Here is a 24,458-nt window from a genome sequence, read left to right as displayed (position 1 = left end):
CTCAATTTCCAAGCAAAAAAAGTGAATGAATTATGATTAGACAGATGGAAAAGTCTAGTGCAGTGATACTCAGACCTCAGTGGTTCAGGAGCCAAATTAGCAATCAACATTATCTAAAAGAGCCACAGTAGTGTGAAGTCATTGTTTCATTTACTATAGTACTATTCATATTTAAACAGTGCAAGTTGATAACTTAATTGGTTAATAATACAGTAAAAGCATCCAGCGTTTTAATATTGTGTGCTGCAAAGAGCCGCAGGAGGCACATTAAAGAGCCATTTGCGGCTCACAAGCCATAGTCCGAGTATCACTGCTCTAGTGGAGTGTCAGCACTTACCTAGTGTCCCATCCCCAGTTGTCTGTAGAATCTGAGTTGCTCCTGGAGTAATCTTGGTAGAATCTGAATGTGCTTCATTATCGAGACCATCTAAAGCTTCTCCATTGGTGGCTACTTCCAAGTTTGGGATTATTCCGTGTTTCTGTGGATAAGGAAGGAACATTTTGAAGTCTGGTGTTCTAACAATATACTTGGCTGAACATTCTTGCCCCTTTATATTTTGAGCAGCGGTTGCTTCACCACAAAACCAGTGAGAATGTGCCTTGTTCAAAGTTCTGACAGAACAGATCTGATCACCTTTTAAAAGTAGCTCTGTTGCCCAATATGTGAAATGTTCCTTGGCCCCTCATCTATATTCACTATAATATATTAGGAGTGCCAGCTATCACAGATGAGATAGGTAAACAGCCAATTCTTGACATGAATGAGAGCAACATGTACATACAGCTTATCAGTGCTAGACAGCTGGAACCAGCTTTTCTGTCCAGTGCACCAGAAGAAAAACCAGCAACTGATTACTTAATTGCTTTAATTTTCTTACGGCATACCTTCAGTTGTTCCTTCAGCACAACCACCTCATCTCTGAGGTCATCCCGCTCACTCCTTATGGAATCAAAGAACTCTTTCTGCCTCTCTAAGGCCTGAGTGTTCAGAGAGCAAATAGACAGAAGGCAAGGGGACAACAAGAAAGGAGAAGAGACTATGTAACGCAAGTTAGAAATAAGAATAAGCAGATTTCAGTTATTCAGACGTTAATGGAATTGACATGCATGAAAAGGAGAAAATTAACAGATTAAAGGCTAAGTGTACAAATTCATAAAAAATGTAAATACAGTAAATATGATTTAATCCAAACATTCAGTTTGGAGAGTTCATAATAAATATTCAATCCCTGATATCCTGCGCTGTGTTGGGATTAGATTTTTCAGTAACTAGATACAATAAGGCAGCTAAGAACAGATTTTTACACTCTTGACTTGGAATATCCTATAATACTTTTGTGCAAGTGTTTTTTTTTTTAATCAAAATACATTAAAGAAAGTGTATGAAAGCTGGTCTGCCAGATCTTAGTGGCGTCCATGGAACTTTTGCAGTCTGTCATGGAAATAGTGTGTATACCTCAAGTGTGCAGCATGCAATACAATACAATTTATAAAATTCTCAGCTGTAGTGAAACTTTGACTATTTTAAATTGTGGGTTTCAAATTGCCATAAGTCATTGGACAACATCATGGACAAATGACTTGCCAGATTTCTTTTGTCCATCCAAGAAAAAAAGAATCTTTCACACCTCATCTGCCACTGACTATACCATATTTCTCTTTAGAAGTGCCACTGAGAGTTAACATTTCATTTACACTGGTGGGGAAAAAAAGATGATGATTTTCATCCCAAGAGTCCAGTGAGCTATAAACAAGCCCACTTTCTCCTTTCCAACAGTGCAGTTATGGTTTAAAAGAGTAAAGATAATAATTTTGAACAGAAAACCAATTCCATTCAGAATTGAAACCACATCATGAATAGCCAGTATTTTACTAAAGGGCACTCCTTTCTTGGTTATACATATCCATGATGGCGTGCACACATTTCACCATGTTATGTGAACTCCAGTGAATTTTCAAACCTGGTCAGAAGATGAGCATTTTCTTGGACCTTATCTTTGAAGTTAAAGCCACAGTTCTATGTACAGAGTTTATTTGACAGACTGTGGGTCACACGGTATAGGGTAATATTTCATTCATGAGGTTTTGCAGGTGCAGGAGTCTGCTAAAGAAGCTCAGTGTGAAACTGAGAAAATTTCAGAAGTTGTGTGCAATTCCTACCCCTATTTTTTTGTCTTTCCACTCTATCGTCTCCTGAAGATCAGAAATTTCCCTGATATAGCTCTCCTGTTTCTGTTGCAGCTGTCGGATTTCCTGAGGGGCAGGGGCACACAAAGAGACAGAAAGCAGGTAAAGGGTTAATCAGAAGAAAAACTCAAGATTGCAGTGATGAAAAGAACAATGAAATCAGGTGTTAAGAAAGTACAACAGACTACCTACATGCATCACTCCCATACCCAATTGTTTTCCTTCAAAGTGATGAATGCAACTCCTGAAACCTACCCAGCTAGGGACAGCCAACCTCTCACCTTTAGTATGGCGACAAACACCTGTCTACTGGAACTATCTTAATCTCTGAATCCTTACTGGAGTTTATGCTATCAGGGCCGGTTCCAGGGTTTTTGCCGCCCCAAGCACCAAAAAGAAAAGAAAAGCCGCGATCATGATCTGCAGCTCTACCACCGCTGCTTCAGTCTTCGGTGGCAATTCGGCGGCTGGTCCTTCACTCCGAGAGGGAGTGAGGGACCCGCCACCGAAGACCCGGATGTGCTGCCCCTCACCATTGGCTACCCCAAGCAGCTGCTTGCTAGGCTGGTACCTGCAACCAGCCCTGTATGCCATTGTCCTCTTTCTTCCAGCCTCACCACAAAAAGGAGCCCAGAGCATATAACAACTTATTCTGGGAAATTAAAGACAGCATAACATACAAATCCAACTCCAAACAGTACTTATGAAATATTTTTGTTTTCCTCAGCCCTAACCATTTCAGGGCTAACAGACTGAACCTATGAGAAATCTGGGGCAGGGACTAAGATTCTCCATTTCTGTCTAAGCTGTCTATATTCTAACTGTTAGTCTGGAACACATGAATCAGACAATCACATTAAAGATGATAGAGTAATTACTTACCTCGAGCATTTCTTCTCTTTGCTTCAGGGTCTCCTTGATTTCCGTGAACTGAAACTGCAATACGCTATGAGCATGCTTTTCCCGCTCAAATTCCTGGAGAGGCAAGGAAATATTTATTGGTCATGCATAATAATAATACTTAGAGCTTTTCATACACAGATCTCAAAGTGCTTTACATATGGGTAAGTATCAATATCTCAATTTTAAGTTTGTTTGTCTCTCATGAAGGAAATCTGAGATTGGGATTGGGTTATTTTAAACTAAATGCTCAGCTGATCCATAATAAATAGGGTGGTGTGGGTTTTGGGGCTGGGGAGTGCACATCATTTACAGCACTCAAGCCCTGCTGACCTCAGAGATAATGACTAGGAATGGAACCTAAAGGTTCCAAAAGGTAGAATATTCCAACTTGGCCAGATCTTATTGTGAAATTTTAAAAGCAAACCGTTTCCCAAGAGCTATGCATGATGGAGGACACACTAACCAATAGCTCATGAGTCAAAGATTTAGCTCCTGAGAAGTTACCACATAAGCCATAAGGAAAAACTAGTTTTCAGGAAAGTTAACTCAGTGAGGCTCATTCCATCACCTCAACAAGGTGACAAGAATTCAAGTCAATAGTATATTTTCAATATTTAACCCCCTGTATGCCTTAATTTGTTTAATAAGTACTTCTCACACAACTCTCCTATGGCCTTTTGAATTAAGTTTTGTATGTAACCGGGTCCCAGAGGAAACGGGAAAGCCTTCAAAAGTCGCTATGGATAACAACATTTCCTGGAGTCAGAAAGGCTTTCTGAACATTCTCTAAGTCAAAATGCAAATGAAATACATAAAGCTATACTGATGAGCTTGTATGTGAAAAAGTCAACACATCCTGGATATTGACTTACAGAATTTAAATCTCCTATTCATGTGCCTACAGATAAAGGCAGAAAAGGCAGCCAAGTTTCTTCCTGTCTAGGAAGGAGTATGGCAGAAAGAGATCTAGGGGTCATAGTGGACCACAAGCTTAATATGAGTGAACAGTGTGATACTGTTGCAAAAAAAGCAAACATGATTCTGGGATGCATTAACAGGTGTGTTGTAAACAAGACACGAGAAGTCATTCTTCCGCTTTACTCTGCGCTGGTTAGGCCTCAACTGGAGTATTGTGTCCAGTTCTGGGCACCACATTTCAAGAAAGATGTGGAGAAATTGGAGAGGGTCCAGAGAAGAGCAACAAGAATGATTAAAGGTCTTGAGAACATGACCTATGAAGGAAGGCTGAAGGAACTGGGTTTGTTTAGTTTGGAAAAGAGAAGACTGAGAGGGGACCTGATATCAGTTTTCAGGTATCTAAAAGGGTGTCATCAGGAGGAGGGAGAAAACTTGTTCACCTTAGCCTCCAATGATAGAACAAGAAGCAATGGGCTTAAACTGCAGCAAGGGAGATTTAGGTTGGACATTAGGAAAAAGTTCCTAACTGTCAGGGTAGTTAAACACTGGAATAGATTGCCTAGGGAAGTTGTGGAATCTCCATTTCTGGAGATATTTAAGAGTAGGTTAGATAAATGTCTGTTAGGGATGGTCTAGACAGTATTTGGTCCTGCCATGAGGGCAGGGGACTGGACTCGATGACCTCTCGAGGTCCCTTCCAGTCCTAGAGTCTATGAGTCTATAAGTTGTTAATGAGTGCCATTCAAAGGGTAGATTTCTATATACTTGATTCATTCCCCCCTCCCATTTTTTTTTAAAGTACTGTCTCTTCCCTGAAGACCTTTTTTCAAAAAACTTTCAGCTTCTTAAGAAGTGTTCATACTCACTTTGCTTTTCTCTTCATATTGCCTCCTGGATTCTGCCAGCTGTTCTTCTAACTCTAACAATACATCCTTCAAGGTATCGACTTGGTACATGAAGTTGGTTTTCTCATTGTCTAGTTGAGCATTAGACACCATAGCCTTTTTATATTTCTCTTCAACTTCTGCTAGGGAGTCCTGAAGACAAGAAATATGTAAGTGCAGTGAGAGGTTACTTCAAAGAAAGCACTTTTATACATTGCAAAATATGTAAGTACATGCTTAGTTGTAGACATGCAAGCAGTTCAACTGAATCAACTGCTAACCATGTGCTTAACTAACTTTGCTGACTGGGACCCCAAACCTGGGAGAAGAGGCAGCAATATCTGGCTTTTTGCAGTCTTAAATTAGGACTCTGTTTAATTAAAAATTGCAGTTACTGTACACTACATTTTGGCTATGCGCGCACTTAAAATGCTACAGAGGAACAGCTGTAGCATGTTGGCTTAGACACTCACTACAGCAATGGGAAGAGTTCTCCCATCACTGCGATTAGTCCACCTCCCAAAGAGGCAGCAGCTAGGTCGACAGAAGAATTCTGCCACTGATGTATTGCTGTCTGCTCTAGGGGTTAGTTAGATCAGCATAGCCACGTCTCTTGGGGGGAGTGGGGGGGCAGATTTTTCACACACCTGAGACACACAGCCATGTAATGTCCGTTTTCAGTGCAGACCAGCCCTTTATGCTCTATTTTTGTCAGATTTTTGCTTCAGATGAAGCGTGAAACAATTTTTTTCCCCATGCTTACCCCTTCTTTTATTAGATTCTCTTTCTTAACCTGCTTTACTAAGACCAAGTTCCGACTGTCTAGGCAATTCAGATTTATTAACTGAGGCTGAGCATGAGAACAGTTCAGATATAAGAATAGCTGCAATGAGGGCAAGTTAAAACGGTACCATTTTCCATGTCACAGCGCAGGTCGAAAACCTCTCCAGGTATACAATTTGAATTAAGACCACCCTAACAGCAACTTTCAAAAGCATAGCAGTGCAAGTATGCAGGCAAGAAACAAGAGGTGCCTATACAGATGTCTTAATTTAAAGCTAGGATCAACAATCCACCAATTCAGTAAGTCATATTGCTAGTATTATATGGACATCCATGATACATTTTGGATATTTATAATATCCACTTCTACTAGATCCATAAACATTACAGGGGGAAATATGCAGACTTTTAAATCTGAAAAGATGACAAAATACACACTTTTCAAATTAATAATCTATTTTGGAATACTATTAAAGAATAAGACAATATGACATTTTAAAAGGTACAAGAATTTGCATCTCATCATTAAATGTGAATCATGTTACTGGTGCATGTTGCAGGTGTACTGTATAAAAGACAAGAAATATCAGTTGCTGAAAGGGCAATCAGGAATCAAAGCAGCTACATGATTAATTAAACCCTTAAAATTAGTTGGCATGAAAGCACACACCGTTAAGGGTAAATGCAGAATCACAGTAAAACATGTCCAATTTTGTTTCATTAGTATTATCAAATTCTATCCCAACCCTGGATTATCTACCTGTCATTTAATAATTCTAAATCTGAACACAGAGATCGAAACCTCTGTCTGATTTAGGCTATTTCTTTAGTGATTTTAATCTATTCATTATTTAACACTTTTATTCTGGGAGGGGATGAATTTAGTTTGCGTAAAATGTTCCAGTCTCTTCTTGGCAAATTCTGAAGAAAGTTCCTTTAGCTGGAAATGAATTTTTAATTAAGTCCACATTCCATGCCAAAAGCAAGGTCAGAGGTGACTAAGCAAAAACTGAAGTTGCTGGTCTTCGAAGACACGAGCAGATCTGGATAAAAATGCTACAAATGCACTTGAATGGAACAATATTACAAAAATCTAGTTTGCTTATTCTCAAAGGGTAAGGTGGATAAGTTTGCAGAATCTAATATATATTTTGTGATCTTTAAGAGAAAAAAGTTTAGGCTTCATACATCTAAAAGATGCAAAAAAAGCACAAACTATTTTTTTCCATTTGCAGGTCACCTAAGATGTCAGTAACTGAGTATCTTGTACTATTGAAGAGATGAAGAAAAAGTATGAGAGAAAGTTTTAATTTTAATTAACAATTACACTCATATGTACTATATTACAGTAGCTGGTATGCCAAGTCCCCAGTACACTCATCTTTACATGCCTTCTGTTTTCAAACTGTGAGCCAATGCAGCTGAATACATAGTGTAAAGTGTCAAACTGATACATTTAGTTAGTTACTACACCAAAATCCTTTTGTGCATTAATGGAATTTGTAGGCATTCCTCCTCTGCAGCTGCTGTGACAGTTTACCCCATACAATACAGAGGTTTTACCAGGGCTGCTTGTATAGCATGAGATATGACTGCCTCTCCTTCAGGCATGCATAACTTACCAATTGTTTTACTGGGACTCTCTAACAAGTACCTTTTACAATACATTTACAGTATTTAACTTTGATTTCTCATGGCATTGAACTCCGCAGGTTTGTTACATGCTTAATAATCAGCATTTACTTTTATTTTAAATTTACTCTCAAATTTTGAGTGATTTCCTATTCTTGTATTATGGACATATTTAAAAAGGAGTAACTGATCAGTTTTCTATATACTCTAATCTTTATATTAGAATTGTTGATGGAGAATTAAATACATTCTCAAGACACCAAAATATAAGACATGCAGTAGTAAGTTCTCATTAATGACTTTTTGTACAGAGGTTAATATAATATTTACATGTGCTGATTATCCAAAGAAATGATTGCTGGTCTTCAGAATGGGAAGCATATTTTCCTCACTGATGAAATGCTTTAAGTTAATTCACACCTCAGCATAAAAACATGCAGGTTAAATTCGAGTTCTGTCTCTCACTGTGCCTCTCTGAAAGTTTAGCTGATGTTAATATCACACGTTCAGTCTGCAATAAACCAGTACCTTCATTTCTTTCAATCCCTGCATGTATTTGCCTTCTACATCCTGAATCTGGTTCTTTAACTCATTGATATCCTGAGGGAAATGGCAAGAAAAGTGAATGATGTCAAGAAAACTAATGGGCAGTAATCACAGCTGAGTGAGAAGCCGGTGTTCAAAATTCCCATTTACAGACACATTTCTACTCTAGTTTGAGTTTTCTAAACTTCATTATAAAAAGATGTACAGGTTTTTCACACAATCATCTTTCTTGAATAGATGTATATTCCTGTCCTAATCATTTTAACTGGGAAAATGGGATGTTTCTAGAACAATAAGGATGGTCTTGTGGTTAAGGAACTAGATTGTGACTCATGAGATCTGAATTCCATTTTGAGCTCTACCACAGGTTGTATGATATGGGCAATCCCCCCACATTCTTGTTCTGCCTCAGTTCCCTATCTGTAAAATGGGAATGATATTTCTCTACTAGCACCCAACAGCGGTGTTGTGAAGATAAATGTATTAATGCATGTGTAAGGTGCTCACAGCTACATCACTCTATGATAAGTTTCAGAGAAAAGTGGAAACATGAGCACCAACAGGATACCTTAGGAAGTGTGGAAAATACCACTGGCAAATGGAATAAAGACATTCATTTTAATTATGAGCCCAATTAAAGCTTTACACTCTCCCTCTCTCTTCTTGGTCACCTCCTGATGCTAGAACTGCAAAAGAAGTAAAATATAATTTGGGGGTGACCAAGGAGGAAGACAAAGAGAAACAGACTGGGTTTGTTTCCCACTTTTATAGTTTTTAATACCAGATGGAACTATTACAATCATCTAGTCTGATCTCCTGCATAACACAGGCCATAGTGTTTCACCCAACAGCTCCTACATCAAGCCCATAACTTCCAGCTGTGCTACAGCATCTTTTTAGAACAGCTATGCACCATTTTTTCAAAAATAAGATTTTTTTTAACCAACCAATAAAATGAAAATACTAAACAGACCATAAGGTGGGTGTGGTAATATCTTTTATTGGACCAACTTCTGTTGGTGTGAGAGAGAGAGAGAGAGAGAGAGAGAGAGAGAGAGAGAGAGAGAGAGAGAGAGAGAGATGCTTTCGAACTTACATAGAGCTCTTCTTCAGATCACCCGAAGAAGAGCTCTGTGAAAGCTTGTCTCTCTCACTAACAGAAGTTGGTCCAATAAAAAATAGTACCTCACCCACCTTGTCTCTCCAATATCCTGGGGCCAAAATGGCTACACAACTCTGCATAAAACAGACCAGTTACTGCCCACATTTAGACTTTAGGAGGGCCAAGTCTTTAGATGAATGAGGTGTTTTTGGTAAATTCTGCCAATACTGATTTGCATGTGTAATTTCGCACACATACTGATGGAAAAATATAAAACTATGCTTTTAAATAATTCCACTGTTTACTAGGTCAAACTTAATGGAAAACTTCAAGACATGAAGAAATACATTCTGACTGGAATGACTCCTCTAGCAAGGGACAGTTCTTACCAATACATGTTACTTACAAAGACTTCTTACCTTAATTTCTCGAATGGATGCCTCAGTATCAACGGAGATGGAGGTGTCCCCACTGCCTCTTCGGGAGGAAGTTCCACCCAGAGATGCTAGTGTAGCTGCTGATAAGCTTGACACAGTACGAACTCCCTAGAACCATACAAAGTTAAAATAAGATGAGTTATGAAATAATCCTTTTTAAACACAAAAATTAATGCACGTAAATATTTTGAGAATGTGATCTGCCTCTTTATATGCATACTATTCAGAATGACCACAATGATCTCTTTGGAACATAGAAAGTTGTTTTAATTTATAGCAAACAGAACATCAGTAGACATGCTGTGCATCAGTGGGTCACAAAAGACCTTCTGTTGAACAAATTTTATGTCCTGAGATTTTTCAGATCATTTACAGTATGGCTACTGATGGAGACTGAAGCCTTCACATTGAGGTCATCAGTTCAAATTTGGGACAGGACGGAAGTGACTGACAGAAGTTACCATCTGATAGCTAATTGGTGAGCTATGAGAAGCAAGTCTGTGCCTTTAATTCAGTCCAATTCACAGTAGACAGGTGTCCAACACCACCAAAATTATATAAATGGCACTTATGTTTGCAGTCCCAGCAGACAATACAGAACTACTCAAGATAGTGAAGTCCAAAGCAGACAGCAGAGTTACAAAGGAATCTCACAAAACTGGGCAACTGAGAACAAAATGGCAGATGAAAATCAATATTCATAAATACAAAGTAACATGCATTGGAAAACATAATCTCAACTATTCCTACAAAATGATGAGATCCAAAGTAGCTGTTACCACTCAAGAAAGATCTAGGAGTCAACATGGATAATTTTTTGAAAATATCCACTCAATGTGCAATGGCAATCAAAAAAGCTAACAGAATGTTAGGAACCATTAGGAAAAGGATAGATAAGACAGAAAATATCATTATGCCACTATATAAATCCATGGCACGCCCACACAAAAACTGGGTACAGTTCTGGTCACCCCCATCTCAAAAAAGAGATATAAGAATTGGAAAAGGTACAGAGAAGGGCAACAAATATGATTAAGGGCATAGAACATCTTCAATACAAAAGATTTAAAAGACTGCGACTTGTCAGTTTGGTAAAGAGACAGCTGGGGGGGGTATGATAGAAGACAATAAAATCATGAATGGAGTGGAGAAAGTGAATAAGGAGGAAGTGAATTATTTACTGCTTCAAATAACACAAGAACTAAGGGTCACTCAATGAAATTAACAGACAGCAGGTTTAAAACAAACATAAGGAAGTACTTCTTCACAAAACATACAGTCAACTTATGGAACTCATTGCCTGGGGATATTGTGAAGGCCAAAACCGTAACAGGGCTCAAAAAGAATTAGATAAGTTCATGGAGGATAGGTCCATCAATGGTAATTAGCCAAAATGGTCAAGGTCAAAACCCCATGCTTTGTGTGTCCCTAAGCCTCTGACTGCCAGAAGCTGGGAGTGTACAACAGGGGATGGATCACTAGATAATTGCCCTAGTTCTATTCATTCCCCCTGAAGCATCTGGTACCAGTCACTGCCAGAAGACAGGATCATGGCTAAATGGACCACTGGTCTGATCCAGTATGGTCATTCTTATATTCTTACTATATGAAGTCATATCCTGCCATGGATTTTATTCAAAATTTGTGTAAATTCAATGCAAGTTTAACATGGAAAAGTGATAAGATATGTTATGATCAATATAATTCATGTCAACTTTCTTACCTTCTCAAAGTCTTTTTCTGGCCTTTCTTCAACCTGCAAACAAAAGAGAGATTATTTAGAAGCAATAATTGGATAATACTGGACAAAGGGAAAACAAAATAAAGCAGGCTGTTTGCTGTTAAACCTAGCTCTGTTAGGGATCCGAGGAAAAAGGTTAATTGGAAAGAGATTCTGCTCAAAGAGCAACCACAATACATAGCACTGCAATGGCAACCTCTCAAGCTTTCCTTGGTGTACCATACATTTTAAGATGGGGTATTCTTCAAACTAAAGTGAAGCTTGTGAATTTTTCTGTTAGGACTGCTCACGTGTTATATACATTCTTTTTTTACCTTAATCAAGGAAGCCATATTTCAAATAATTTCAAATCATTCAGATCATTCAGAAATCAGACAGCTGTACAGGCCACATACAAATCACTTGGAATAGAAATCCATATCCAAATCTCAGCCACCGAAGAGCAGAAAACTAAAATAAGCTGCTGAAAAGGGGAGTAGAAAAAGAAAAGATGAAAGATGAATGAGATTAGCCAGAAGGTGATCCTGGGGTGGGCATAACTTTGTTGTAGCTGTGTTCTTTATATTAAAAATAGAAAATAAAATATAAAGAGTGTGTCTCACACGTGGTGGAGACTAGGGAAAAAGATAGGCACAAGGAGAACTAAAAAACCACTCAGATTATTTCACTTCAAGGAACTCATTTTCAGGAGGATCAGATTGTGGCAGGAAAGAATTGGTTTCAATATGACTTTTTAGCTTCTGCCAAAGGCATATTTGCTCAACACAGGCATTTTCAGATTAATGATCATTTTAAGAATGAAGGATGGTTTATTTTATTAAACAGCACACCTGCTGAGTTATTAACAATAGTGGGCTTCAGTATAGGATCCAAGTCAAAAGCAAAACATATTTTAAAAACATTTCTTTAAAATACTGCAACACTTTGGGAAGGGTAAATCCTACTTGGAAAAGCCTTCACTTGTAGACCAATTTCTTACTGGGACAAATCTGATAGGAAAGAAAAAACAGATAAAGAAATAGGTGAAGCATTAACCTTTCTGTACCAACTATTCCATCTCAGGTAACCAGAGATCTGGATGACAGGATGGATTGCACCCTCAGCAAATTCACAGATGACACTAAGCTGGGGGGAAGGGTAGATATGCTGGAGGGTAAAGCTAGGGTCCACAGTGACCTAGACAAATTAGAGGATTGAGCCAAATGAAATCTGATGAGGTTCAACAAGGACAAAAGTGCTGAGTCCTGCACCTAGGACGGAAGAATCCCATGCACTGCTACAGGCTGGGGACCAACCGGCTAATCAGCAGTTCTGCAGAAAAGGACCTGGGGATTACAGTGGATGAGAAACTGGATATCAGTCAACAGTGTGCCCTTGTTGCCAAGAAAGCTAACCGCATATTGGGCTGCATCAGTAGGAGCACTGCCGGTAGATGGAGGGAAGTGATTATTCCTCTCTATTCAGCTCTGGTAAGGCCACATCTGGAGTATTGCCTCTAGTTTTGCGCTGCCCCTCGCCCCCAAAGGATGTGCACAAATTGGAGAGAGTCCAGAAGAGGGCAATGAAAATTAGTAGGGGGCTCAGGAACGTGACTTATGAGAGGCTGAAGGAACTGGGCTTATTTAGTCTGCAGAAGAAAAGAGTGAGGGGGGATTTGATAGCAACCTTCAACTACCTGAAGGGGGATTCCAAAGAGGATGGAGCTAGGCTGTTCTCAGTAGTGGCAGGCGACTGAACAAGGAGCAATGGTCTCAAATTACAGTGGGGGAGGTCTAGGTTGGATATTAGGAAAAACTTTTTCACTAGGAGGGTGGTGAAGCACTGGAATGGGTTACCTAGGGAGGTGGTGGAATTTCCATCTTTTAAGGCCTGTCTTGACAAAGCCCTGGCTGGGATGATTTAGTTGGGAATTGGTCCTGCTTTGAGCAGGGGGCTGGACTAGATGACCTCCTGAAGACTCTTCCAACTCTAATCATCTATGATTCTATGAAATGCTTCTTTCTAAATCTTTAATGAAGCAGACAAAATCTGCAGAAACGGGCATAGTTAAATAATCCCATTAGAAGTTATATTGCATGGCTGGGGTGGATCTCAAAGATGATTTATGGACAATGAGTTAAGATTCTCCATGACAAGAACTGGACAACAACAATAAAAGAGGACATTATATTTATATCATTTGAAAGTATTGAACAAAGATGTCTTCTGTAGGAGGCATTTGGAGAAGTTTTTAGAGGTCAGTGGATAAGCAGAACCTCTCAGTTGAAAAAGGAGATTAAAAAATTAAAATCAGGAGCGATTCATAAAACCCCAGGTTCAGAATAGTATATAAATAGTTAACGAATATTAGTGGGAAACTAAACATGTTGATGACACATGCCACTGAAGAAGCCTTTAGATATATAAAACCAATGTTTTATGAAACAGGAAATAAAAGTGGTAAGTTACTGTCTTAAACTTATAGTGACTCAAAAGCAACCATTACACCACCAATTAACAGTCAGCAACAGAGACACACCCTAGTGATGTGTGCTACTTTTGCTGCTTACTATAAACTCAATCTACTTCACATACACCAAGCTCTGAAGTGATTTAAAAATATCTGGAGGCAGCAGGCTTGCCAAAGATGCACGAAATGTATAAAGAAACTGTAGATAATAGAAGAAGAAATCTTAGAGGCAACACCAATCATGGAAAGTAGTAAAATTCCAAGACTTGATGGCTCTCCAGGTGAGTTTTATAAGGTAGTTTAAGGAGAATAGTAGGTCCTTTGAGGGGTCCCTTTAGGGCCGTTTTAAGCTCCAACCTAAGGCCTGGTCTACATGATAATGTTAGAGTGACGTAGGCCACCTTGCGCTGACCTAATTGTGCATAAGTCTACACTTAAATTTGCCTTCCATCAATGTACGTGCTCCATCATGCCAACAGAGTAACAGCACCTCACCAAGTGGCATTGAGCCATGGTCCATGTACTGAAGTTGACACAGCACAAATGTAGACATTGCATTACCTTTATCAACCCTAATAATCCTCCTGCAGCTATCCCAAAATGCCCAATACTGACTGCTCAGGTCACAGTTGTCAACTCCACTCTCCAGGGTGAGAGAGACCAGAAGATCCCCACACCCATTAAAACCCCACTAATTTTTGAAATGCCATTCCATCTTGGCAAGTACATCTAGCAACTTTTCATTGTTGTGTGCAACTGCCCCACCAGCCATGTTGGCTACACACTCCAGACATGCTTCTGCCTGGAGCAGACAGGAAGTATTTTATCTTGGGGGCCTGTAGAGAGAACAGGCTGTGCAAGCACAGCTATGGACCAGCCACAGAAACATGGATATCTATGAGCAGATTGTACAGGAGATGCAGAAGAAAGGGTGTGACATGGATCAGCAGCAGTGCCATGTGAAAGTAAAGGAACTGCAACAGGCATACCAGAAGACCAGGGAGGCCGACAATCAATCTGGTCCTGAGCCGCAGACCTCCTGCTTTTATAAAGAGCTGCATGTCATATATGGTGAACACCCCACTGCCACCCTACACACCACTGTGGATACTCCAAGGCCCCTGGTATGAACAGTGAGGAGGAGAGTGGGGGGTCCTGTGACTGGTGGGGTCCAGCTATTCCACGAGCCAGGAGCTGTTTGAGATTCCACTGCGGTCCAGTCAGTGCCAGCAGTTGAGCACAGGGAAGCCTGATGCCGGGGAAGGAACCTCAGGTAAATGTCTGATTGTATTTCCCATTACAATGATTTAATGATGATCCCTCCCAACTTAGCAGGTCACAGCTACTGACTTTTCATTAATTCACTTGTACAAGAAGAGGCAGTGGTACAATAAAGAGGTGGAGTTGCTCTTGGTTTTTCATTGCCCTGCAGAATTAGCAGAAGGGCCATTTGGAGAGTTTATGTATCACAGAATTGTAGAATATTAGGATTGGAAGGAACCTCAGAAGGTCATCTAGTCCAACCCCCTGCTCAAAGCAGGACCAATCCCCAGATTTTTACCCCAGTTCCCCAAATGGCCCCCTCAAGGATTGAACTCACAACCCTGGGTTTAGCAGGCCAATGCTCAAACCACTGAGCTATCCCTCCCCTCCCCCCAACGTACACAGGTGTGTCCCTTGAATCCTCTTCAGAGATCTTAGTGAAACTTCCATGGACTTATATTGCAATCCTCTCCCAAAAAGTTTCTAGGGATGGCAACCTTATTTCTTCCTCTGTGGTAGGACACCTTCCTATGCCAGTCAGCAATAACTTCAGCAGGCACCATTGCAGTCAACAGGTTAGCAGCATACAGGTCTGGATGGCTTTGAGACACCAGCAAAAACTTGTTACCCTCAGATGTAAGATTTCAGCTAAATTCACCATCTCTTGCAAAAAATAGAGCCATGATGGGAACCTGACTCTGCAGCCCCAGTCACTCCTGCATGACCCGTTTATGCCTCATCATGTGTTGCTAAAACTTCCCAAAAGACAGTGCACTGAATGGTGGCAAGTTGCATACTGGGATACCTACTCATGGTGCACCACACTCCTGGTGAGTTCTTGCAGTGCTGACACAAGGAGCCAAGTATGCACACGCACAAACAATATATTAACTGCAGCAGATTTTATGCTGACGTAACTTGGCACTGGCAAAAGTTTGTAGTGTAGAAATGCCCTCCGCTCCAGTCATCCAAAAGAGGGGGGACTTTTGGTATCCCCAGTTAGTTAAGAATTGACATCAGTAGAAGGCCCTTAACATTTGAACCAAGTGGAAACTGTAAACAGTGAAAGTTCAGGAAAGAAAGTTTGCTTTTCTTTGAGGATACACAAAGTTCTTGCCAAACAATGCTGAACTTCCAAGTTACTGTGCAACAAAGAATGCTATCACACAAGCAAACCGATGGAGAACAACCTAACTGCCTCCAAACTGCTCACCATACTTTTTACTGTAAAAAATAATAGCTAATAAATACATGCTACCGAAAAAATGAAAGAATAAAGTCTCTGCCAAGAAAGTAATATAAATACATCTAATAAAAATGCAAAAGCTTTTTATTGTAGGACTCTATTGAAATAAATCAAAATCTATATGTTTTAATAACGTATAATACTCATCTCTACTAACAGACCACCACCTGAATACCCATCATTTCATGGGGAGTTATGCAAGAGAGAAGGAGAAGGAAGGCGTAACAGAGTCATTTGCAGGAAAACTCCTATGTGCAGCATTGTAATTTGGCAAGGGGTACAAGCTGTTCTTTGTAAAATAAGCACATCACAAAGAGCTCAGAGTTCAGCCTCTTCTGAAGGTTATTTTTCAGAATAAAACCAGAGCCACGTTACAAAAGTGTCAGCACTATCAGAGGGCTGAATGCAGCTGGAAGCCAAGCAGGGGCAGAATAATTCCACAAGTCCATATATGGAAGTATTGCCTATTTTTCATAAACAGTAATGAACTACTGCAGTTTTAACACATTTGAAACTTATTTCCCTTATTCCTTCCACTTAACTAGCAAATATTTGATATTAACCCTTCAAATGTCTAGCTTCTACACATACCCAGCGCCACTGTGCACTAATACAGTGCAAGGAGGGGGATAGCTAAGTGGTTTGAGCATTAGCCTGCAAAACCCAGGATTATGAGTTCAATCCTTGAGGGGACCATTTAGGGATCTGGGGCAAAAATCTGTCTGGGGATTGGTCTTGCTTTGAGCAGAGGGTTGGACTAGATGACCTCCTGAGGTCCCTTCCAACCGTAAGATTCTATGAAGCTCCTCAAGTGTTTTATAAACAGTTACTGAATAGACCTCAATACCCCCATGAAGTTGGTTCATATTATCCCCAGCCTGCAACAAACAAACAGGAACACAAAGTTAAGTGACTTCAAGGTCAAACTAAATCAGCAGAAGAGTCAAGCCTTTAATCCAGAACTCCCAGACACCAGCCTCAAACTAGACCACCTATGCTTATAAATTTTGACAAAGCAGCTGCTAGGGGACCTTATGTTGTACGCCATCAGGTACTAAAAAGTCCACAGCCAGTGTGTGAATGTATCACTGAATTGCTCCTCAGCTCCGTTTCAGTGACATGTGATTAGATCATTTTCCCCATAAAAAGCAAGGTCTTATTTTCTGTTTGTTGCGACACGAATGAAACCTGAGATCACATTTTCTATTCTAAAACTAGGATAGTATTTGGTTCTTAGTGGAGTGAGCTCCCATTGGTACAATTTCACAGTTGTATTGACCTTTTCTGCTCTATAAATCCACCAGAGGGCAGTTTCAAACTCAATCAAGAAAAGATGAAATAGCACCACCTCTGAGATGGACATGACACAGGGCTTGGCTACACTCGAAACTTCAAAGCGCTGCCACGGGAGCACTGCCGCGGCAGTGCTTTGAAGTGTGAGTGCGGTTGCAGGGCCAGTGCTGGGAGAGAGCTCTCCCAGTGCTGCACATACTCCACCTCCTCATGGGGGTTAGCTTGCAGTGCTGGGAGCCGCACTCCCAGCACTTTGGCACTGTTTACACTGGCACTTTACAGCGCTGTATCTTGCAGCACTCAGGGGTGTGTTTTTTCCACACCTCTGAGCGAGAAAGTTGCAGCGCTGTAAAGCGCCAGTGTAGCCAAGGCCACATATTATCCAATACTGAATGAGAGATGGACAGTGATTAGATGCAAGGAATTATAAAACTACCTCAATACTGAGGAAAGATTTTTTTTTTTTTACCAATTTTAATAATCAGAATGTAGTGTTACTTCCTGCCTCATTGGGAAACAGTGACTGATGTAATCAAACGCTACTCCTTAAAATTACAGTCTAAAAGAGGTAAGTTCTATGGGCACACACAGGACCATCTTAAGGTCTTGTGCATTTCAATAATAGTCAAAATCTACCTTGCTGTAGGAATCAGCACAGAACTTTTAAAGGTTACTTACTAGCAAGAAAACCTCTGAGCTTTGTCAGGTCAGGATTAGATGTTTCTTCAGGATTCTCTGTAACTAATCTAGATAAGGAATGACTATTAAATCAATCCTTCTTACTTAAACATATCGGGAATTTCTGGAAGCAAGTCAGCACTGCAGCAGATCTCCACTCCAGACAAGCTGAAGCACAAACAGGTCTGTCACTCTTCACTGGCTATAGCTGTCAGCTTTGGTATACCAGTAAAATTTTAAAATTGAATGGGAAGACTGGATTGGATGAAGGCTGTGAAAATTGAGGGCACAGTATCAAACAATTAAATTTGCTTAGAATTAAATCTACTTCTGTTATCACTTGTATTCGGTCCCTCATAGGCAACCAACCCCCCTGCCCCCCGGTCCTCCACCCCCCCAAAAAAACAAAAAACGGACCATTGGTCCCCACCCTTCTGAACGTCTCCAAGAAATGGGAAAAGGAACATAGCATAGTTTACCTGTTGTGTCCGGCTAACAAAATATGCCTTTGAATTCCAAACATGTCCTCTTTTTAGCTCTGAGAAATCTTTTAACACAGATTCACAGAGAGTAATAGAATTGGTTTCAAAGAAGTATCTTTCAAACTACTAGCTCCTCTTAGTGATTAAAAAGTCTGAACATTTTTAAATTTCCAGACTTAACAGCATACAGTGACGCTCTCCTCTTTTCTCAGCATTTGAAAGACTAATCTACATGATCAGGATTCACCTCCAATTTTTCTTAATTACTGAAGATTTATGGAAAGTGAAATCTGTCAGCATTATCCTGAAGATCTGTATTTATACAGAAAAATATGCAGTTTATTGTTATATTAGCATGTAGTTATTGTACATACTCACAGACATAGGTGTGGGCAATAAAGCGGCAGTCACATGATAGAAGCGATTAATTGAGCACCAGATCAACTTGTAATCAGCAAACTTGACCAAGTACCACAATCTTATCACTTCAATTTAACTACACACACATAAATATAGAAATTAACAACCTGAAAGACTGGATTTTTCAGTAATACATTTTCTAACTAAAAATTTTTTTTTATTTTTAATAGTACAATTTCAAGAGAGTCATTTTTGGGCTCAGACCACACAAACCTACATTTCGTCCCGTTTCATGCTGATACATATGTCAGAAAGTCAATCACCCTGTGTAAAATACATAGTAATTTATGGGAAAATTTTCTGTACAGAGTTTTGTACAATGTTACCAAACTTCATAGCAGGACAGCTCTACTCCTGTTTGAGCCAAACACGAGAACCAAAAAACAAACTCCTGAAGATTAACACTACCTAATGAAAGAAAGTCTTTCAAAGCCAGGTTTACATGTTAATAAGTAACCCCTATGGCAAACTAACAACAAACAGAGTACCTTTACAGAAAAATGCCATATCATAGTTACATCAATTGAATTCTATGGACTTCAGTGAGTGGAACTTCTTAAGGAAGGGATTCTAAAAATCAAAGTCTTGTGTGCATTAAGCTCCACTGATCCCTTCTGTAAAATAAAGTGGGGTGCATGTCCATCAAAAGTTTACCTTCTAGGCACTATTGTCTCATGTGCTATACACCTTCACTCATACTCTGTTGCTTTTCAATAGTGTTCTATGTTTACTGTTATTTCTAAACTGCTTTGGCATCTTTCTGGGATGGAACCATTGTGTATAAGAAATAAGAATGAACAATGTTCCTGAAGTCAAGCTGCTGCTAACTATATTTTGGGAAAACCTTTGCTTAACTTAATCTAGAGTACATGCAGGATGTCAGAAAGCCACACAAAAGACAATATAGACTGTTCCTCAAACTCCAGCTCACTTTGAAACATCCTTAGATTGCATATTTAAGAACAGCAGATTGAGTGGCCAAGTGGTTTATGTACCAGCCGTCTTCTCAGTGACACTTCAAATTCGGCTCATTTATTGTGCAGTATATTGGCTCACTTGACTTGAGTAGACTTAAACTTGCTCACGCTATCGGACCTGAAGTCAGCTGTTTCTGTTGAATTCCACTTCATTTTCTGCATCATTGAACTAACTCAAACCCCTTCCAATTTATACATACAAAGGGATCTGTCTCTTTCTCCTGGGAGGAAGCGCCTGAAGTTTTGAGTTCAGACATCTATTGGTGCAAAGTGGGACTGCTTCATTATACCCCCCATCCCGGCAATCTTCCCCTTTTCCCATGCAGCTGGGTTGCATCACCACATCGGTTTTTTCCAGGCTCATTGGTACAATGCTTGCTTTGTATCTACTCCATCTTACCATATACAGTTCATCCACCATTTTCTTGGCCATCCTCTTGTTCTTCGCCCATGTACTTTAATCTCAAACATCTCTCTAACAAGATTCCTTTCATCCATCCTTTGTAGACACCCATACCATTTCAGCCTCTTCTCTTACAGCTTCTTTTTGATATCAAAGACCTTGGCTTCACTCCTGATGACATCATTCTGTTGTTCCTCTTCTTCTTCTAAAAGCAAACTGCTCCTTTCCTAAAATGGGCTTCACTGTTGGACAAAAACAACTCTGATTCTCTCTAACATCTTCATACAATGGGATAGCAATGTAATTCCTTATTACTTTGAATGTATGTGTCACCGTTTTGTTTGCATATTGGTACCTATATAGACTTTTTCCATTCTCTTGGGAGTGTCTTCTTTTTCCAGACTACACACAGGACTCACTCGAGCCAGCATACACGAAACTCTCTCAAGGCTTTGATAATTTCCACCATGACTTCATCTGGACCCGTTTCTTTTCCAGGTGCCATCTTCTGCAGTGCAGTCTTGATGTTTGCCTCTGACAGGTCAGAGGCATCTGTGATTATCGGTTCCCACAATGGTAGTGTAGCATATAAAGTAGACCCTCATTAAGTTGACCCTCAAAATATTCTTACTGGTTATTCATATTATAACTTAGTCTCATATCTATAACTATATCTCATCAATACACAGGCTTCCAAACTGGGAACCGCATTCACTGGTGACCTTTACAATAATTAACTGATACCAGATTTTATTTGTTTTATTTTCAAAAGAAATAATCAAAGTTAACAAGCCTCAAACTTATCCTGTTATCTGGATATTTTAAAAAAAGAAACAAGAGGTGTTAAGTATTTTCTAAAATTACCTCTCAAGGGAAGGCCTAAAACAACATTCAAGTTTCAGGTCCTCAGCTAGGAGATGCATAAACTCAGGGTGGAGTTTATTATGACCGGGGATGTCTACTAAAAGTGGGTGTTCATTCATGTCATCCTCCTACTCCTCCTAAAAGCCCATATCTTCGCTCCTTAAGGGGAAGTGCTGCAGCATGTATCTGGCAGATGATAATGATGGATTCAAAGGGAATTAGCATATTTACACTGGTGTTAAACATTAGTAAAAATGAAGTGATGCTTTATTCAAGCAGACCCATTCCTCTTTGAAATTCACTGGAAAAATTCAAAACGTACTCCACTATAAACTGAATTTTGCTATAATCTAGTTCACTGTGCAGCATGTGGGTGTGGGTCACTTGCCAGAATTATCTGAGTGAATTTCCCTACCATTGTGGGGGCCTCAGGCACTGGTGTCCGGGGTCCCTTGTATTCTCTGCCTGTGGATGATTTTTTTGTTTGGTTAGTTGCAAAGAAGATGCTACATTGATGTCTCTGGAAACTGAAGTTCTGTCTTTATCCACATAATGTATACAGCACTGGCAGTACAAGCTTGCTCAAAATGCTCTACCAACATGACTCAAGCATAACCCTGTGGTAGCATTTCTAGGAATTAAATTGTGTTCAATGCCTAGCCTTTCTGAAGACACCACTGTGACGGTGCACGCCATAAGGCTTTATGGAAATATGCTTGTGAATGTTATGTATGACATAACTGGAATATGTTCTGTGCTACATATGCCATGTAACATATCTATGTAAAGGTTATTCATAAGCATACTTCCAAAAAGCCTTATGGGGTGCACCATCACAACCTCTAAGTGCTAACTGTAGCAAAAGCTTTTGCAACATAGTCAGCTGTTCAGCAGCAACTGGACTCAAATCATCAACTCATCTCATTTAAACCACAACGCAGCTATCAGATGTTAACTCTGGTCACTACAACGTGGGTTAGATTCAAAATTATGCCTGGGACGTGAAAATCTCTATCCAATTGTCCATTCTATGAGTCAGTTTCCCTGATCTCGAATGGTTTATCAGGTTTAAAAAAGGGTTTCTAAAAATGTAATATTACATCTTATCTAACAGATCAAGAGATGACTTACTAAGTTATGCCCTTATTCTTTAAGAAAGGCTACCTACTCGTAATTCAGGTCTTTTCTTTACTGAGTAGGTTTATGCATATTTAATGTAAGTACTGCAGACTGAAAATACAATTCTCTTCCATCTCAATAATTAACAGAATTTATAAATAGCAGCATGATCAAGAAACAATGGGAAAGCACAGGATACCCACAGGAAGCATATGCCAAATATTTTCCAAATGGAGATAAAAAGACAAATAAGCAGGGAGAATGCAAGGCATACTACAGTACACATCAAGGGAAAGGGAAACCCATATCAGCATAGCCACTCCAAACTCAGAGTCCATATACTGCTAACAACTCACAATAAATATCAGTTTTTAACTATACAGAGACACTCTTCTCTTACATTTAATATTAACTCTATGAAGACACAGAGTTTTTTGGCATGGTTATTTTGTTGAGACAGTTTTTTTTGGCATTAGATGACTGAAAAGACATTGCCACAAAAGGTACAAGTGAAACTTATTCAAATGATCCTGTCATTTTCTGCGGAAGCCGAATAGCTCTATTCAAATTCAACATTCTAGGCTTGTTTAGTAGGCAACCTGGTGCTAAGGAACATGGAATTCTGCAGTTAGCTAAGGAGATAACATTGCTTAAAGGAGAGGTTTTTCTGGTATACAAGTTGTCTGAAATTCTGAAATAATTAAATGCCTCTTCAGGTAAGGTCCAAAGCCTCTGTAAGATATTTTCATCTAGTAAAATTACATTTACTGGCCAGACTGCTAATAAGAATTATGGACTCACCAAGCAAGGTTCAAGGACAGCACTTTGGCAGTAATCCCAGCATCCTCTATTCCAAGCAAGAGTAGAGTCCATACTGTACAAAGGTATTGCTATTGTACAGTGCATTCCCTCCCCCTCATCTTTAATAGCAGTCTTTGCTAGTAGACTTAATCTTCCGGCTCTTGGGTGTCTGGGAACATACAAAAGATTAGGTGGGCAGAAAAGGGGTGGGAGACAGATTGGAGAAGTTAAAAAAAATATGGTATTAAAAGATTTTGGGAGAAGAAAGAGCCAAATATTTGGAAAGAGGTAGAGAACAACACAGGGAAAGAAAGATATACAAGGAGGTAGGCGAGAAAAGGAGGAAATAGGAAAGACAAACCACCATCGGGGAAAAAAATGCACCACGAACAGGTCAGAAAAAGTCTAAAAGATGCAGGAGAGGGAGGGAAGTTATGTTTCAGGTAGTTAAACTGGAAGATGTTTGATTACGTTACAAAATTATTACACTATTCATTTATTTATTTATTCCTTTAAACTGCAGGGCTGGGCAGCAGTCAGGTATTTATTACCCTGCTAGTGGAGGCAGGGTAAATTTTAAGCCAGCCCCAACACCTTCAGTAACTAACAAGTACCATTATCCTGTTAACATAATTGTTGCAGAGTCTCCAAGTCTGTAAACTCTGCCAAGCTCAGGCTGTTGCAATTTTGAGTTCTGTATTGTCTGGAGCTTCACCTGCTAAGAGGCCTGTCAGAGCATAGTGTGCACCTCTGACCCTGAAAAAACCCCAAAACTGCAAGATGTGAAGATGGAACCTGCTCAGCAAGACCGTCATCACAGAATTTGCAGGACATTGGGAAAGGAACATGTGCATGTGGGGATGGCTAACTGATGGAAGAGCACATCTTAGACTGGGTATTATTGTATCTGGGGATGCTTCTCCAAAACTTAATATTTATTTGGTTAGAGGAGTTAGCTACAGTTCACACTGTTCCTTTGTATTTTCAGATCCTGCTCACTGATCCTTAGTTATGATCAATATTTTATTTATAGATTTAATTAAACTTTCAATTGACTAGTTGTCTGACACCATGCAGTGGTGCACCACTCTTTCTGTACAAGTATAAAGAAGCCTTGGGAAACACAGGAATGACGCAGTTGAAAAGGAGGAAGAGAAAAAAAGAAGATATGTGCTCACCACTGGACTTGCCCGAGCAGAGCTGGCTCTAGAAGATGCCCGAGATCCGGAGCCGAGGTAGCAGCTGTACTCCGATGGCTGCCCGCAAATACCCAAAGAACACAGTAAGCAGAGATAAGAATAGGATTAGCACTGGAGCAATCAGAGCAATA

General features: G+C 39.7%; 1 protein-coding gene across 6 annotated transcripts in view; it reads right to left on the bottom strand.

The window, feature by feature from the left end:
- The window catches only part of LRRFIP1 (LRR binding FLII interacting protein 1), a 216,694-nt gene that overhangs the window by 19,914 nt on the left and 172,322 nt on the right, over positions 1 to 24,458 (bottom strand). For 3 of the 6 annotated variants that reach the window (XM_030579406.1, XM_030579403.1, XM_030579404.1), the window contains 5 exons: positions 11,116 to 11,148; positions 9,375 to 9,500; positions 4,875 to 5,045; positions 3,070 to 3,162; positions 338 to 479 (listed from right to left, as the gene is read on the bottom strand). In XM_030579406.1, coding sequence (XP_030435266.1) covers positions 338 to 479; positions 3,070 to 3,162; positions 4,875 to 5,045; positions 9,375 to 9,500; positions 11,116 to 11,148 — 565 coding nt within the window. Of the gene's footprint in view, positions 1 to 337; positions 480 to 885; positions 979 to 2,160; positions 2,254 to 3,069; positions 3,163 to 4,874; positions 5,046 to 7,835; positions 7,908 to 9,374; positions 9,501 to 11,115; positions 11,149 to 24,306; positions 24,385 to 24,458 lie in introns of all 6 variants that reach the window. The other 3 variants (XM_030579405.1, XM_030579401.1, XM_030579402.1) reach the window with 2 other exon arrangements.

This window comes from Gopherus evgoodei, chromosome 11 (genome assembly GCF_007399415.2).
Source record: "Gopherus evgoodei ecotype Sinaloan lineage chromosome 11, rGopEvg1_v1.p, whole genome shotgun sequence".
Classification (NCBI taxonomy): Eukaryota; Metazoa; Chordata; order Testudines; family Testudinidae; genus Gopherus; species Gopherus evgoodei.
The sequence above is the reverse complement of the archived record's forward strand: the minus strand, read 5'-3'. Positions and strand labels throughout refer to the sequence as shown.